The sequence below is a fragment of the Strigops habroptila genome, chromosome 15 (genome assembly GCF_004027225.2).
Source record: "Strigops habroptila isolate Jane chromosome 15, bStrHab1.2.pri, whole genome shotgun sequence".
NCBI lineage: Eukaryota > Metazoa > Chordata > Aves > Psittaciformes > Psittacidae > Strigops > Strigops habroptila.
The window spans coordinates 8979775-8997546 of record NC_044291.2 but is presented as its reverse complement, the minus strand read 5'-3'; the positions used below and the strand labels follow the sequence as shown (position 1 = coordinate 8997546).

The window sequence follows — 17772 nt, the reverse complement described above, 5'->3', positions numbered from 1 at the left end:
TACAACTGCTACATAGCCTTATATATGTAGCTGGGGTTGTATTTTCAGAGGTTGAGCACTCACAGATCACAGTCAGTTATCTGCAGTGAGATTCACTAATGTATAGTAAATTGCTATTGTAAATTGCTACTCAGGAACACAAAAGTTTTTATGAGCTTTTCACATCCTGTTGGAAAGAAGAGATTGTTCATGATATAACACAGTGACGTTCAACCAAAAAAAAAGCATGAATTCAGAGCTGGTTTGCTTTATCAGGAGCAGAAATTAGACTCATGGAAGTAAAATAGGAATCCTGTTGAAATAGCACTGTTGAGCTGAAAAAGAGAAAGCAGGACAGAAAAGAACTGTATCAGAAATAACGATCTTTTGGTGGCAACAGAAACAAATCAAAACAAACACATTGCCTTCAAATGAAAATTAAAAGTAAAAGCTTGATTATAATAAGTAATGCAGTAATCATCACAGCTTAAAAGCAATCCAGATTACTCTGATGAGTGCTCAGTTTCATTCACCTCCATGATGCAGAGTCCCTTTTCCTCCCGTTCCTTTCTCATGCATGTCTGCAATGGAAGCGCACAAAACCCCATCATGCTTTTTAAGGACCAAGAGATTCTCATACAAGATCATGCACCAACTTGGACTGTTGGAGACATCCAAATGCCTCATCCATAAAGCATCCAACATAGATGACAAAACAATGACAATTTCATGACAAATGATATCAAGGGATGATGTTTCTTGCTTAAACAAGAAAAAAAGAGAGAACCAACCATTGAGAAATGAGGTGCTCTAGCCTTGCAGTACGTGTGAAATAATCTGTGTGTTTCTATGCACATATTTTATCTCATGTCGTGAATTTGGGTTTGGTGATGGACAGGTAGTCATTAATCTTCAGCTAGGTTCTCCAGATATGACCTTACTCACTGGTACTGTGATCATTATCGAACTAAGTTCTGTAGCTATAGGTCTGTTTCCTCATGAAATTCATGTAACAAGTATAAAAGGTGAAAGGAGTACTCCCAATGTGTTACAATCTTTTTTTTCTCTGACATCATCACTTCCATGCCAATGCTGCAATCCACAACATCCTTGCAATCTTTCTTGTGCTTGAATGCCACTGCAGATAAACACCTGCAGCATCTTGCTATTTTCATGTGCCTTGTAAATAGCAGATGCACCAACCTCTCTCGTTACATGCAATTTGAAAGAGAGAATTGATGTTACATCACCTTAAAAGCTGCATGGGGCATTTTCCATGCTGAGCCACTCAAGGCTCTCATTCCATAGCAATAAGAGTTTTATCCCGTGCAAAAGGAAGAAAGAAAAGAACAACTAAGGAAGGATGCATCACTCACAAAGCCCATCATTTCTGCAGTGGGACAGCAGTACAAAATGAAGTTCTGTATTTCAAAGCAGAAAAGGAACATATGGCTAATGAATCCATAGAAAATACCTGTAGTAGCTATGGCTTCCAGGGACCAAGAAAGCCGACCTTGAGTGCTTCCATGGAGGGTAATCTGGTATCGTGTGCTTGCTCTGAGATTGGCAAATTCTGTCTCACGATGGTTTCCCAGCAAAAAGATTTCCTGTGTTCTGTTTAAACTGGACAGGTCTTTCAGAGTGATAAAGAACTGATCCAACATCTCATCCTGTGCTGCCCAAGACAGGGTGAGACTACTGAAAGTCTTGTGTGTTATGTTAAGGTCATGAAGAGCACCAGTGGCTTCTGAGATGGGAAGATCAGTGGGCACCAAAAGCAGAGCATGAGAATCAGTGCTGGGGTTTGTTAAATAGCTTAACTCTGTAGGTGCAGTACTGTGGGATTAAATGATGTTTCACTGATTGATTCTCCAGGTGTTCTGACTAGAAGTGCTAAACAGAGGTAAATTACAAGTTAAAATTTCCTGATAAAAAACTCCCAAATATACCAAAAGCCAGCTAATACGTGCTACAAACAGTTTGTGTGATTTGCATTAAAGAGCTCTAAGAACACAGGTGGGTATGTCTTTTTTGGAAGCCGAATCCAAGCCATAAGCAATGGTAGCAGCACCAAGCATGGTGTGATCCTCACACAATAACACTAACTAGCAGATCCAGAGCAACAACCATTAAACACAGAGTGAGCTGAAACGGTTCCAGCAGAGAAACAGGCATACCCTCAGTTGATGTAAATCAGTACATTTTGGTTACCTTCAAAGAACTTTGCTAATTCACGCTGGTGAGGATTTGAACCCTAAGTCTCTCAAACATGCCTTTTATCTTTACTACAGCACATCAGTTACTACTTCTGATACAAAACATAAATGGAATGCATGCCAAATACTGCAAACAGGTCCAAATCTAGACTGAGAAATCAGCCACAGCAGAAGAATGCTAAATCTTATCCTACCCAAGCAAAAACAGGCTTGGAGGAGTGATTCATCTGGATACATGCAGGATTTTTATAAAAGGGAGGGGGACACATATCCTTACCTAAAAACTAAGACAGAAAGAACTTGAGCAATCTTTCTTTAAAGAGATCCAAAGGAACGGAAGGGGAAAAGACTTGGCCTTCAACATGCTGAATGATCTATGAATACATCCTGGAGCACAGTCAGATTCTGGGAATCTGAGTAGTGTGGAGATGACAGAGAATGTGCTCCTGATCACAGCTGCAAGGGAAGAGGCAGGTGATTTCTCTGACATGCAGAATTATCTCCTCATTAGTGGCAAACCACATCATTTCACGCCTCAGTGACTTCCTTGTTTACATGCTCCACTTGTATTCAATTAAGAGAGAGCAAGTCATCTTCCATCATCAATCAAATCAGCAGAAATACATACTCAGGATTCAATATCTGTCTCCAAATTCACACATGTATCAGAAAAAAAAAAAAGTTTTCAGAGGAGAAAGATCAATTAAAAATGTAGATCAATGTAAATGCAGAAATGTTATCTTGAAAATAGATCAAATACAGATGTAATAACATTTTTTTCTGTTCACATCCAGGAAGGAGGGAAGCGGGTGAGGCAAAGAGTGATTTATATTTACATATATCATTGATATTCTTGACTTAAGTGAGGGCCTGCCTTAAATTACCTCAGCACACGATGTGAACCAGGCCCTATCAATGCTGTAACCTGAAGACAACCATCACCCCAGCTTACCTGCAATATAACCACTGGCATAATTCCCTCTTCCTCAGTAAACCAACTGTCAGAACTGTTACCTGACTGAACCAGGGTTATTGTGCTCATGTAGCAAAGCAGGAAGACATGCAGTGTGGAAGAATTAGCCTTCTGGGACTCTCAGCTGCTTGTGCACAATTAGATGTCAACCAGCTCTTTCCTATTCTGGGAACAGGCAAAAAACCATCAAGCATCAAGCAAGTGCACTGGTACTTGTTCAGCCTTGAGGCTGCCTACTTGACATCCATAGCATTAGCTGCGCTTTACTATGGAGTGTTTCTGCAGAAGACATGCACAGGTAGAGTGAACAGACCAGTGGGGAGGGCAGGGCAGCAGTACATGACACAGACACAGCTCCATGCTCTGGATGGTCCCACTGGAAAACTGACATGCACCCTGAATTGGAAACAAAGGGAAAACATCCAAAAATACAAGGGAAAAAGAAAAAAAATGAAAGGCTAATATTACACGCCTGATATACTGAGGATCTATGAGAAAACTTTGTTTAATGAGAGTCAAAACTGGCTTCCCATTTTCCCTCATTTTACTTGACCATTCTACTGACATTCTCCCAGATTCAGTTGTAGTATAACCACACAAGAACTTGGTTACTCTGATGTGAATGGGAAATACAGCAGCAGCTCAACCATATTACACAAAAACTGAGGTACCAACTACCTAAATGGTACTTTAATTCAGAATTTTGCTGTCACAAGTGGATTAATTTCATTCTGCCAACTTTGCCAACTACATGGCAGGTTGCCATGTACAGCTTGACTCATCGAGCATATCTAATTATATGTAATTACATTACCTCTGATTATTTTTCAGACCTAATTCTGAATATTACCTTGGCTTTAATGACTCCACAAATGAATTTGTGGACGAGAAAGAGTGGTCTACCCTCTACATGCACGTATTAACACTCATATACACCACATAAAGTTCATGTGTAATAGAGGAATATGTGGCTTTTTCTACAAACAACAGATAGGAAAATGAAAATTATAGGAATACATGGAAAAATCTCTGATACTACAGACAGTATCAGTGTTCATTTTTTAGCACATACTATACTAAAACAGATAACAGAAAATCTGGAAAACCATTGAACTGTAGGATAACAAGACCAATGGAGTTCAAACACTTCACTTGGCAACCAGGGAAATATATGGGGAGAAGAGAAAGAGAGCTCTAGGAGCCCAAGGTGGGTGGATGACAGCCAGATAGAGTGATTCATGGTGGCAAGATGAATGAATAGTTGATGCCAAAGAGCTGAAAGCGATGTAGAGGGGAAACTGGATGGACAACAAACATATGCTCTTTCTCAGACTGGAATACTTCTTAATTTAATTCTCTTAGTAAAATCTCCAGGCTGAATATGGCCTAAATACTTCTATAGTGCTATTGCTAGCCTTTTGAGGAATTCCACTGTAATGCTTCACTGGCAATTTTACTAAAAAGAATGCTAATGTCCTGCCAGGACATTTCCCCAGTTCCTTGGGATTCAGTATTCATAATACAGTATTGTGTATTATTTCTTGTTTCTTGGATTTTATATTATTTGCCAAGAGGAACTATCAGCCAATTTCACTGCAGAGTCTCTTATAAGCTCAAGCACACTGCAAAATATGATGGTTTATCAAGGTATTTTGGTTCTTTTCAGATCTCTCTGGCTAAATAGTTTTCCCCTCTCCCAAGCAGCTGATTAAACTGGGCTTAGAGTGCCTGTGCATCTCTGAATTTCATAAAGAAAGCATTGCAGTAAGTCATAAGCCAGAAACAGTACAGCAGCTCCCACTAAAGTCAGGTTCCAGGTACTCTCAGCAGAGGAATCAGCTGAATAAATGGACAATCTTTACTGGCAAATTTAGTTTCCCAGTCACCAGCACTGCAGTTTCCCATTGAACTGCCTCACCTAATCATTCTTCCTAATGTTTGAGTTTGCATAAAAATAGGTGGTGCAATCTAAAATGAGTGGAAGCCAGGAGAGGAAGAGGGACTGACTCAGAGCACAGACAATAGTCTTTGGTAAACAGCATGAATTGTCTTAAAAACATTCAACAGAACAGAAAAGATACTTCTCCAAGTCATGCTCCTATGTGCAACTCACTTCCAGATGCAAGACAATATCACAGCCACAATTTATGAGCAGTTGCTGCACAATCCGGGTCCTTCAGCAGACGAATTCAAGGTTGACGCTTGATTTCTCTAATGTCCACTCATTTATTTCCACAGGGCTCTCATGGCTGATGTATTACTATCCGTCCTCCTCCAGGACCCACAGTGCGCTATACAGTCAGGGTTCCAAACCAGAGCAAGAACAAAGCTGGACTCTGGCTGCTCGATTTCCTCAGAGCAGGATTACGTGCTCACCCTACAGACTAGTTGTTAATCTGATGAAACATTCTCAAGATATGCTGTCAGAAAGGTCCCTTCAACTAGTAAAATGGCTCATTTTCTTTGATTTCAGAAGCAGTTCTACACCAAAACCTTAGTGCGATGCTGGGTGGGACCTCTAACAAACAGGTAGTACCCTAGTTTGTGATACCTTTGTTAATAACAGAAAGAAGGTATCTGTTGTAGCCACAGCTTCCAGAGGAGAAGAACGCTGTTCTGCAGCCGATCCATACAGCTCGATTTTAAAGGAAGTGTTAGCTTGGAGGCCATCAATCACAGCACCTAGTGATTCTCTGGGCAGGAAGGTTTCTGCAGGGGGCTCAGCTACCAATGACACTTCCTTATACTCCACTACAAAACTATTGTAGACTCCTGTACTCATATACCAGGAGATACTAAAGCTGTGGTCTGTCACCCTCAAGACCTCAAGGTCCCTCAGTGCATCCTCCTGCATCCCTGAGGCCTCTGGAGCGTGAAAGCTCCCAGAGCCAGGAAGCTCCTCTGGGTCAGGAGTCATTGACTGCATTAGGGTTTGACTATATAGAGCTACAAAGAAACAGACAAGCAAATGGCAGTGTGAAATACTCAGTCTTCCCTTTTCGGTACAATAAAATGACATTTGGCAAACTGTTCACTTTATAATATTTATCATCTCTTGAATACAGAATTGTGGACATCAGTTAAAAAAACCTTTATCTGTTGAGCTGCCCTTCATCCGTATGAAGAGACAGAAGCATCAGAAAGCTGCCATCCTATACTATGGAAGGTTTTGTGAAACATCCTTTGCTCATGAGCTCTGAACATTTCAGCTGTCTGTGTGGAGACTTGATATACGTAAAAAGATAGTAAGAAGAATGCGAGAGGGGAGAGAAGGTACCAACAGAAGATCTTCAGCTCTGGGGCTGAAAGAAGCTCTACCCTCAGCAATAGAACATTCACTATACAAATAAATAATACCATGTGGGAAACTCCTGAATAGCAGCTGGCAGAGATGCCTGGCTCTGATCAAGAGCCTGCTAAGAATGTAAGATGAAAAACCGGCAATGTTGAGAAGCAAAGGAAACTCTGAGAAGAAAAGCTCTCAGACCTTCTGCAGTCCCTGGCCCCCTTGTTCAGCAGGGGTGGCACATGCCTCTCCAAACAGCAGGACTGTCTCCTCCACCCTCTGAGAAGAGCTAGTCCAGTCCTAGCTGTGCTACTCGCATTTTCCACTTCAGTCATTCCTCCCTCTCCCTGGTAGCTCCAAGTATTTTCCCCAGCAGAGCAATGGACCTGAGGTCCCCCATAGCTCTTCAAGAGAGGGTAAACCAAGTTTGTTTGGCTCAGCCTGAGGACTTCAGGACCTCTCAAGTACTGGGAACACAGATAAAGAGGATGGAATTGAGGGTGGGTAAAAAAGTAAACTGAAGAAAAGACCTCATCTCTTATACCCCACAGGCTTATAGAGCATTTCTGCCCCCCCATGCCCATGTGTTTGGATTTGTCCATTCCTACACAGGAAGAAGGTCACAGCGACAGGTTATATTAACTACTGCTGATGCTTCTAAGGAGCCCACTGCAGAGAACTCTGTTTACCGGCTGCTCTGAGTAAAGATGTAAAACAAATACACTGGCCAGGTGAATGGATTTATAAAAATCCCAAAACCAAATCAGGAAAAAGAAGCCGCCTTGTGAGACTTGGGAAGCTGGTGCTGGAAAGGCCAGACTGTGAAATTCCACAACATGTTGTTTCTGCTGTTTCACCATCTACACATACTTCTTTTGAGACCACTCAGTCTTCAGGCAGATGGGGAAACAGGCAACTTAGGAATAATCAAAGCCTGCTCACTCCTGTCACATAAACCTTCAGCTTCCTTTTATATGTGCGTGCCTCAAGGCTTCCTAATACTTCCCAACATTGGACACAGGCCTTGCACCAAACAAGTAATTCAGTACTGATGGTTTTCTGTAGTTTACATCATACCATAAACTTCTCTGCAGTACTGGATAAGTGTACTTTATAAAGCACTCAGAGGTTCTGCTTGCATGGACACTACCAGGGAATATGAAACCAGTTTGGATTTGTTAAGCTGTTATTAATTTGTAAAATCCATAACTTCTGGCACATGTTTACCTCATAGTTGGTGTCTTTGGGGAGGTAAAGATAAACATTTTGATACCTGCTAAGGACAGTAATTGTCAGCTGATTCTGATTTCACTGTCTCTGCTCACTTACAGCAGTTTAGGCTGTGCGTTACAGGATTTAGCCCGAATGCATGTAAAGATTCAGGAATTACTTGTGCTCTGTACCAAGATACAATTCTGCGTGCAACAAACTTTGGGTTAAAATGTATCACAAAGAATAAAACCTTGTTCAGTAAGTAGTCCATTGATGCTGGTTAATCGGAGTGGTTTGTACAAATGGAGATGACAGAAATGGCCCCCTTCTTTGTAGACAAATGTAACAGTCATGGTCTCTGTGGAAATGGTGGCTGTGACCAGATTTGTAGGCCCTTCTGGCTTTTGGATGAGAAAACTGAGCCCTCTTGACCCTGCTTAAGCATGATGGGTGGAGGCATACTGTGAAGAGAATTCATTAGGCAGAAATGGGTAATGTTAAATACATTCTGGTTGCTCTTCCTCTTAGTTTTTGACTGTAGAAAACAAAACAAGTTACAAGTCATAATGCACAAAGAACAGCCTCATTTAAAAAAAAGGATGAGATCTGCATTTGTTCTTTGCGAGTCTTCTCAAAGGCTAAGCAAGAAATCATTGAGAACATGGAGCTAGAGATGGTAGGCAGGGAAATGCACAGCTATCCCTCAGTTAAGCCTATGATGCTAGACAGAGCTAAGTCTGTTCTGCAAGCGGTTGATGTTTCTAAGCAGTTTCCCAGACACGACTTACAAAATCAGGTGAAGAAGACTTGGACTAGTCATTGCCCAATGGCCTGATGCATGTCACTCACCAAAAGCTGTTACTCACCAGTAGAACCTTTGACAGTTGTGGGTTTGCTTTTGTGTCTGCCTTTCTCTGCCACCAGACTGATGGTGTATTCTGTCCCTGCATCCAACCCTCGCAGGATAAAAGAGGTTCTGTCCACGGGGATCTCCACTTCACTCTTCTTTCCAGAGGGGTTAACAGAAATGAGGCGATAATGATCAAACTTGGCCACTGGTCTTCTCCAGCGAAGTGATAAGGTGGTTTCAGTGGGGTCACTGACTTCCAAGTCCTTGGGGTTATCAAGATCTACAGGTTAAAAAAGCAAAGCTAACAGAGTAACATCTATACAGGGTGTCTAGCAACAGCTCAGAGCCTTATCCACTTGATTTGCTGCTTCCTCTGGAGCAAAAGGAGGATCAAGCTACTCACCAGTGCCAGCATTAATAGTAGCGGGAGCGCTTTCCCTGTCCTGTCTCACTGCTGTCACACCAATGCCATATTCAGTTCCAGGCCTCAACCCTAAGTGAAGAGAAATAGAAGTATGAGTTTCTGTTCATGGAATACTCCTACAGGCATTTGTTTAGATAAGGAAGCCTGAATGTATGAAAGTTAAGATATATGCTTTCCTGTGCATGTAGAGAATTGAGGTTTCAGTTGACCCTCCAGCTGACCTGATGTTAATAAATCTTTTTCTATGTACATGCTTAAATATAAAGATTATGACTGAGATCACATTTTGGACACTGTGCAAATGCATAATCAGATTATAGCTTCTATTTTCAAGAGCTTGCAGAGTAGGTACTTTCGCCAAAGAAAAGCACATAGACATCCATCTGACATTTGCCTGTACTCAAAATGCATAACCTTTGCTTGTACCTCTTATGCACAGTGACCAAAAGGGTATTTTTGCACTACATTACTGTGCTGTAGGTGATGGCAGTGGCATGACGTTAGTGACAAGCTCACCATTCCCCTACCTGTGAGTGTAGCTCGGGTTGTAGCTTGGTTGCCCTTTGGCACTGTGATCTCCGCATGGTCTCCACCAGAGATGGGAGCAAACTTAATGCGGTAGTTATCAATATTTGCATGGCTGTTCTTCCACTCTAAAGTAATGCTACTGTCTGTCTGTGACACCCGCTTCAGATTTTTTGGAGCATCCAAGTCTGTAATCAATAAACCAATAAATAAATAAATAGGAATAATTCTCTTCTGACAGAAGTCTCTTATAACGGTACTTTTTAGAAGGTGAAATGATCCATCAAGCTGCAGTTAAGTTCTCTCTCAAATGATACAGCTATGTTCTTAACTACATCAAGCAGATTTCTTTTAGCATGAAATGGAGAGTTCACTAGCTGTGGAGAAAACATCAGTGGAAGAAATTAAACTTTTATCTCCTAAGACAAAAATAACAATTTCAACTTTAGCAATTATTTTTGTTACAAAATAGGCTTGTGGAAAAACACATTTGGATGAAAATACTATTCTTCCTCTATAAATACCTCAGCTTTCAAAAGGAATAAGGCTGCTGATCATCTCTAGAATTTTTGTTCAGTAATTATCTTGCATTCATGGCTGAAAGGAGTTCTAAGGCTTAAAAGAAAAGGTGAATATTATGCAGAAGTTCAATAGGCTTTCACTGTTCACACCTACAGTAGACTTAAATCCTGCTCCGAACGAACAACTACATTTCAGGATGAAAAAGGAGGTTATTTTCTATGTACCATTTACTCAACTCCCTTAATGCATCAGACCTTGATGACATGCTAAAGGACTCACACTTTCATAAAGCACTACCAGGATCACTAAAGACCAAAGTAGATTTATAAAAGCATGACAGAAAACATTCGAAGAACTGCAGTATGAAAACTAAGCAGTTTTCTGCTAGTCTATGCTTTAGACAAACAGAAATAGGGTCTTGAATGGAATAAAAATCATAGAAGATAAGTAACCCAGGGGAATTTGTTTCCTGAAGTGGAGATTTAGGGTATGATGAACAAAAGCTTCTAAGAGACTTAACAGCATAATTTAAATTTTCAAAATACATTTAGATACTTGAGGAGTATATTTTGTTGAGCCAGTATGGTATATAAGGCACAGTGTTCTCCACTTTCATGTACCTCTGTAACAGTGCTGCTGATTCTGTGTTGATGAAGTAACTTATCGACTCATGCAACACAACACAAATAGCACAGGAAAATTGATGGTGATTGCATTACCTTCCCAGAGATTGGAAATGGTATCCAAGCCTCTTACCTGTGACAAAGACTTCTTTCACGGGATCGCTTTCCATGTCCCCTCGACGAGAGATGAGCATCACTTCATACTCTGTGTGTGGCCTCAGGTTTCCAATAGAATATTGGTTTTCATCTTCAGAGAGGTCAATGGTTGTCCTGTCCCCTGGAATATCTTTGGGGCCATAAGTGAGCTCTATGCCTTCAATTTCAGCCAAGGGTTTGGACCATGTAATAAGAGCTGTGGTGTCTGTGACATCTTTTGCCTCGATCTGGCTGGGGGCATCGAGCTCTGTTACAAAAAGAGAAACAGGTAGTTTTTAAAAAAATCTTGCCATAAAAATCATTGACATTCTTGCGCTTTCAATTTCTGATTCAAAATTAAAATGAGTGGCTTCTACCAACTGAAGCTTATCTTCATTTACTTTCTCACTTTACTTTCTATAGCTGCAGAAGAAATTGCGTAATGGAGTCAATTCATCAGAAGCAAATTCATCAAAATTCATTAACATCAGAAGCTGCCAAGCAAAGACAAGCAGGAACCCTAAGCGGTTCTCCCCCTGCACTATAGAAACTCTCCTTTAAACAATTTCTTTGTGCGAATAATACTAGGATGAAAGAAATTCTATTTCCTGTTGATGTACAATGGGAAATAGAATAAAAATGCTCTTTGCTACCTTCTAGCTAAAAAAATTTTTCTTTCTTCTTCAAACAAGTAATTTGGAAAGGAATTAATTTCTTTTCATGTATCCTTCATTAGCAGCTCCACTACTTCTTCTTTTCCCCCTATCAATTTACAGTACAGAGAACTTAGCATTCTCTTTGTTTAAAAACTTCCTACACCAAATAGCAGTTGTTTTATTGGTGACCCTACACCAAGTACAGGTTGCGCTTACTTGTGGTTATCACTTTGGATAGTCCTGGTCCCCTGGTATTGTTTTTCACTATATGGAGGGACACATTATACTGTTGTCCTGGTGCCAAACCTGGCTGCATATAAGATGTCTCTGGCCTTTTCAAGCTGCTAGTTATATCTCCATTATCATCCTTTTTCTGTAACACATGGAACAATTGGTTAGTATTAACATAAAAAATTCAGGCTCTTCCACTTGCATATAGCCTCTTACCATATGCTCCCTTACCATATTATGGAAGACCAGCTCCCAGCCATCAAATGAAAAGTTCAGAGGATCCCACTCCACCTGCACGGATGTTTCTCTAACAGACTTGAATTTCAGACCTTCTGGAGCAGGCAGATCTGTGACAGAAAAGAAGGATATCATTACCTGGTGACAAGTTCTCCTAAACAGGACCCTGGGGGTGGGATATCTTTCCACCACTATGAATATCCGCCTTGTAGTTATCTGCATCTGAGATGTTTAAACCCTCTTCATAGCCAGTTGTTCTGTCTTTGGAGAGACATTCCTCTGAGCTGGCGTAGATGTTGGAGTAAAACAAATTTTTCCCTAAAAATCCCTTTTTCTGCCCTCCCAAAAGAAGCCTAGTATGGACATTTAAAGATAGGTGACAGGAATCCTGCCCCGGGCCTCTAGGAATGAGAACAGTGACAGAAGTCGAAGAGCATCTTTTGAGGCTGGGATGTTTAGCTATGACTGCGACGTGCACAATACAAAAAGGAAGATGAACAACAAATGAACTGACAGGCAGACAGAAAGCAAGTTGTGGTAAATCACACAGAAGATGATACAAAACAAAGAAAATCTCCATTTCAGCCAAAACAGTTTGAATCAAGTGATTTCACATTCCTCTTTTATACACTGTTATACTTTTCTGTTTTTAAAGGAAACATTACCAAATTTTAAAATGGACCTTATTACGAAGGAGTCAAAGGTCTTAATTTACAAAGACCCCCTGATATTCATTGGGAGGCACCACAGAGAGTGAAAGAGTGAGAAAGCTATACTTTGAATGCAGTCATTGGTATCGGAAAAGAATAGAAAGTGAAAGTGTGGAAGGCTGGCTTTGTCCAGAACAGAAGATGAATTGAAAATGGAAAATACAAAAGAAATAATACCCCCCAAAAGGGATGTAAATAAATACATACTACATTATAGACAAAAGAATGAATACAGGGAGCATTAAACTCACATGTTGCTACCCTGGCACTGACTGGAATACTCTTCTTGTTTTTAAGGATTGCAAAGACACGGATAAAGTATTCTACACCCGGCTCCAGTTCATGAATAGTGGCAGCTGTCTGGTTTCCTGGCACAGTGAACTGCATATCTAAGCCACCACTGCCGGTAGGGACATAGGTGATGAGGTACTCATTGACGACATTTTCATGCTTCCATTCCAGATTGACGGTTTTATCTGTTATGTCTGTCACAGTCAGCTCAGTTGGAGGAGACACTAAGGATGGCAAAAACCGAAACAAACGTATAAGAGGTTTTAAAGGCTCAGAAAATAATGACTTACCCAGTTTCCCATTTTCCTAGAATCAGTTTAGAAGAATCACCTAACAAACAGGGAATGAGGAAGCCATGTCCCACAAATTCGCTGCTGGAAGAAAGGAATGTTCAGCTGATGAAGACTACAGACATTTCCAAAAGACCAATTTCTATGTTCACACTTGCACACAGCCTATGGCTGACTGTGTTCCAGCTCCTCCTCTCATAGCTACTGCACAAGACTACTATAGCTGGGTCCCTAGGGATTCAGACATTCAATTCAATTGCCAGCAACACATGATTTTATAGCTGTAAGTCCTGGGGTTTGCATAGATTTTCCAAAGTAAAATAAAACATTATTATTTTTGTAAATACTTTCAATAGATTACGTTTGCAAGTGCAAGAGCACAAAATGTGGCTTAGGAGTCTTCCAGAAGGAGGAGATGAAAAATGGGGATTTCTTTTCAAGGGTATTCATTGTCTTTTATAATGTTCCCAACCCCAAAGTACTCTTTGATTACTCTACAAAGATCTTAGTTCTAAAATTTCTCCCCTGGGCTCTGCTAAAGAAAACTACCTCATTTATAGCATAGTGCCTGTCATTATCTAGCTGCCAAAATTTTCTATCGATTTCCATAAAGTCCGTAGTATTAGGCTAAGGATGTGGCTTCATAGCTAAGTTTCCACTCCAGCTGATTCCATGATTTTACTCTAAGCTTTTGCCAGGTCTAACATTCACACACACACACACATATACATGTACATATACACATATATATATAATATCAAGATTTGCTTTAGTTACAAAGATCTATCTGGCCAAATTGAGAGGTAGCCAAGGCCTCTGTGATAATCCTGAAAGATTGAACTGCAATATTTGCACCATCTGGCAATTTCATTATCATATTCGTCTCACAGAGATCACTCAGATGGGACAATGTTATTTCCCATGTGTGTTCAGTCTCCACTAACTACACCATCTGCCTCTACCAGGTCTCCAGCTCAGAGATCTTTCTTCAAAACAAAGTCACTGAGCCCCTGGGGGGGTCTTGTCAGTGTGTATTGTCAGGGCTGTGTGTTCCATTTTCAGCTGCCTACAGTAGTCATGGCATTGTAAATTCAAACCCCTTTCTTATCCATCCAGCATGAGACTGGGAACCAGAACCTGGCTGTAAGAAATGTTTTATATCCAGGCTCCTTGTTCGCTGGTATCCATTGTCTACATTGTTTCATTCCTGTAAAGCTTTTTAGCTAAAAATTCTTTAGTCAAAATTCAGCCCATATTCTTTTGTCTAATCCTGCTGAATACCTAGTAAGATGACTCTGGATACATGTCCCTCTTCTCCACATCTAGAACAGTTTCTTTCAGATGCATTTTGTTTTTTAAGCATCAAGAGGTACTATGAGGAACTGAAAGGTCATGGTGACAAATCCCAATCCAGTGGCATTGTGATGAGAGCAAAGTGTATCACCATTATCAGTCTATTGGCTTGCTGACCACCAAAAATCACCAGTAACCTCTAGACTATATAGCCCTGAAAGGTTAGGGAGGTCAAAAGCTTGCTACTATTGCTGTTACTTCTCCGATTCAGCTGTCTGGGTGATGATAAATAAGAGTGGCAACAGGGCCTGGCTATATGCAAAAGGTTCACAGAGCCTCCAAAGCTGCTGGAAGGGCACAGTGAATTATCATGGGGAAGCAGTTCAAAAGAGACATTGCAACCTACCATCGGAGCAGTCATCCCCCATGTAACCATCCTCACAGACACATCGTCCATCGACGCAGCGGCCCACATTGTTGCAGTCATTGGGGCAGGACTGTTCTCGGCAGTCCTCCCCCATGAAGCCCTCATAGCACACGCAGCGACCGTTGATGCAGCGCCCGTGCTGGTGGCAGTCATTGGGGCAGGACAGCTCGCCGCAGTCCTCCCCTGTGAAGCCATTGTCACACTCACAGCGCCCCTCCACACAGCGCCCACGGTTGTGGCAGTCCTCAGGGCACCGCAGCTCCCTGCAGTCCTCCCCTGTGTACCCTTCATCACACACACACTGCCCATTGACACAGAGCCCACGATTGTGGCAGTCATTGGGACACCGCAGCTGGCCACAGTCGTCCCCAATGAACCCTTCCTGGCACACACACTGCCCGTTGATGCAGTGCCCACGGTTGTTGCAGTCACTGGGGCACCGCAGCTCGCTGCAGTCCTCCCCAATGAACCCTTCCTGGCACACACACTGCCCGTTGATGCAGCGCCCACGGTTGTGACAGTCATTGGGACACCGCAGCTCACCGCAGTCCTCACCCAGGTACCCCTCATGGCACACACAGTGCCCACCCAGGCAGCGCCCACGGTTGTGGCAGTCATTGGGGCACCTCTTCTCACTGCAGTCATCCCCCACGAAGCCTTCATAGCAGACACACAGCCCGTTCTCACAGTGCCCATTGCCGTTGCAGTTGTTGGGGCAGGTCAGCTCACCACAGTCCTCCCCGGTGAAGCCCTCCTCACAGAAGCAGGTCCCATTGACACAGCGCCCACGGTCGAAGCAGTCGTTGGGGCAGATGAGCTCGCTGCAGTCCTCGCCGGTGTAACCCTCGTCGCAGATGCATTCATTATCCACACAGCGCCCACGGCTGTGGCAGTTGTTGGGACAGAGGGGCTCACTGCAGTCATCGCCTGCGAAGCCCTCGTGGCACACGCACTGCCCGTTCACGCACCTCCCATGCACACTGCACCCTTGGGAGCAGAGCTCTTCACTGCAGTCTGTGCCTGTGTACCCCTCAAAGCACATGCAAACGCCATCGGTGCACTTGCCTTGGTCGTTACAGTCGGCTGGGCAGGAGGCCTGGCTGCAGTCCTCACCTATGAAGCCTTCATTGCAGATGCATTTGCCCTGGACGCAGAGGCCCCGGTTGAAGCAGTTGTGTGGACAGGCTGGTTCAGAGCAGTTGGGACCTTTCCAGCCAGGCTCACAAATGCAGCCACAGATCTCAATGCTGTAGTTGCCGTGTCCACTGCAGTAGGGTGTTGTGTCCAGGCGACCTGTACCAATGATCCAGAAAACCAATTACTCCCCTTGGCTCTGGGATGCATTAGGCCAGTGTGGCACAGACCACCTAAAAGTGGCCTAATGCTCCTAGCTCCCTACAGGATATAATTTCCAGAATCACCAAAGCTTTTAAATGACAATACCTCCTTCTTTTTCCAGTGAGATTCACTTTACCAGGAATGCTTTAATTCACACTGATGCCAGGGAAGAGCCCCTGCCAACTACTTGGTTAAATGAGGATGCTGGATTCCTCTGCCCTTCTCCAAATCCCTCTTCCACTGACTGAGCAGCTTTCCTGACTGCTTCATTAGGGCTTGCATCAGGAATCATTATTCCCCAACTCATTGCTAAACATAAAAAGCCAAGCAGCAGTTGTATCATCAACTGCGAGACCAGCTCTGTGCTCTAAGAGACAAATTAATACTGAGAAGACCCATGTTTCTCTCTTATATGACCAAGCCCTTACCATTTTCCCCCCTTCCCTGACTATTTGTACTTGTCTATTGCCTTATGTCCTGCTGTATTTTTATCAGTCTCTCTTAAAGAAAACTTGGAAACTAGAACAGTTACCTTGGCAGTTTACTCAAGCGGACAAGATGTAGAGCCAAGAACTTGGACTGTATGAGTTCTAATCTTAACTCCGACACAGACTGTCACCATGCCCAAGTGCTGTACATGCTCAATGCCACAGCTACAAAGCAGCCCAGGCAGTCTTCTGACCCACAGGTTCATAAACCAGCAAAACTGTGAATGAATGGATCTTGCAAGCTGGCCAAACTACATTCCCAGTTTTGATTATGTTTCAAATCTAACAGGTTGACTTTTGCTCATTCTTGAAACAGACTTCAGTATCTACTTTAAACAAGATCCACAGCCAGCACAAGAATTTCCCCAAGAGCAGCTCACTGCAGTCTGCCTTACCTTCTACTGCCTGGGAATTGGGACAGCATCCAGCTCCGCTGGCACACTGCTCTCGTAGGGTGGATACCAGCCCCTCCAGCTCCTCAAGTCTGCTCAGCAGATCCTTAATGTCTGGGGCAGCTGCACAGCCGCAGGCTCGGCGGGGAATGTTAATCCTGTGCGTAAAGACAATCTGGTTCTCCTCATTCACCGTGTGCTCCTCGTAATTCTTGACGGGCTCAATTTCTGCCTTCAGGTCTGCATCACCACTAGCTGCATCCAGGTCCACAGAGCAAAGGGAGCCAACAGGCAACTTAATGTTGTAGACATGGTTAAAAACCACAGGCTGATTATCCTCCGGCAAGGTCACATTTAGCCCAGTCTCCCGCTTCTGCCGGATAATCCGCTTGATGAGTCCACCACTGACATGCTGGTAGAGCAAAGCCAAGATCACACAGGCCAAAACCTGCGTGGGGAGTCCCATTGTGGTGTTTAGGTCCTTTTCAAAGCTGATGGAGTGTTATATACGTTTGGCCTTTGTATGCTGGAGCAGGAATTGGAGAGCCAGTTCAAACCAAGTTGGATATCCTTTCCTTTCCTAGCAGACTTGTTCCCTAGAAGAAGAAGGAGCAGTATAAGGGATGAACCACAGTTACACCCCACAGTGAAAGGCCTATGACACTGAATGTGTG

General features: G+C 42.7%; 1 protein-coding gene across 4 annotated transcripts in view; it reads right to left on the bottom strand.

Moving 5' to 3' along the window:
* The window catches only part of TNC (tenascin C), a 72370-nt gene that overhangs the window by 29944 nt on the left and 24654 nt on the right, over positions 1 to 17772 (bottom strand). For all 4 annotated transcript variants that reach the window (XM_030507173.1, XM_030507170.1, XM_030507171.1 and 1 more), the window contains exons 2-10: positions 17102 to 17694; positions 14860 to 16173; positions 12831 to 13094; positions 11864 to 11979; positions 11618 to 11774; positions 10744 to 11013; positions 9468 to 9653; positions 8920 to 9009; positions 8533 to 8796 (exon numbers count right to left, since the gene is read on the bottom strand). In XM_030507173.1, the coding sequence (XP_030363033.1) occupies positions 8533 to 8796; positions 8920 to 9009; positions 9468 to 9653; positions 10744 to 11013; positions 11618 to 11774; positions 11864 to 11979; positions 12831 to 13094; positions 14860 to 16173; positions 17102 to 17564 (3124 nt within the window). In that variant the 5' untranslated portion in view covers positions 17565 to 17694. The remainder of the gene's footprint in view (positions 1 to 8532; positions 8797 to 8919; positions 9010 to 9467; positions 9654 to 10743; positions 11014 to 11617; positions 11775 to 11863; positions 11980 to 12830; positions 13095 to 14859; positions 16174 to 17101; positions 17695 to 17772) is intronic.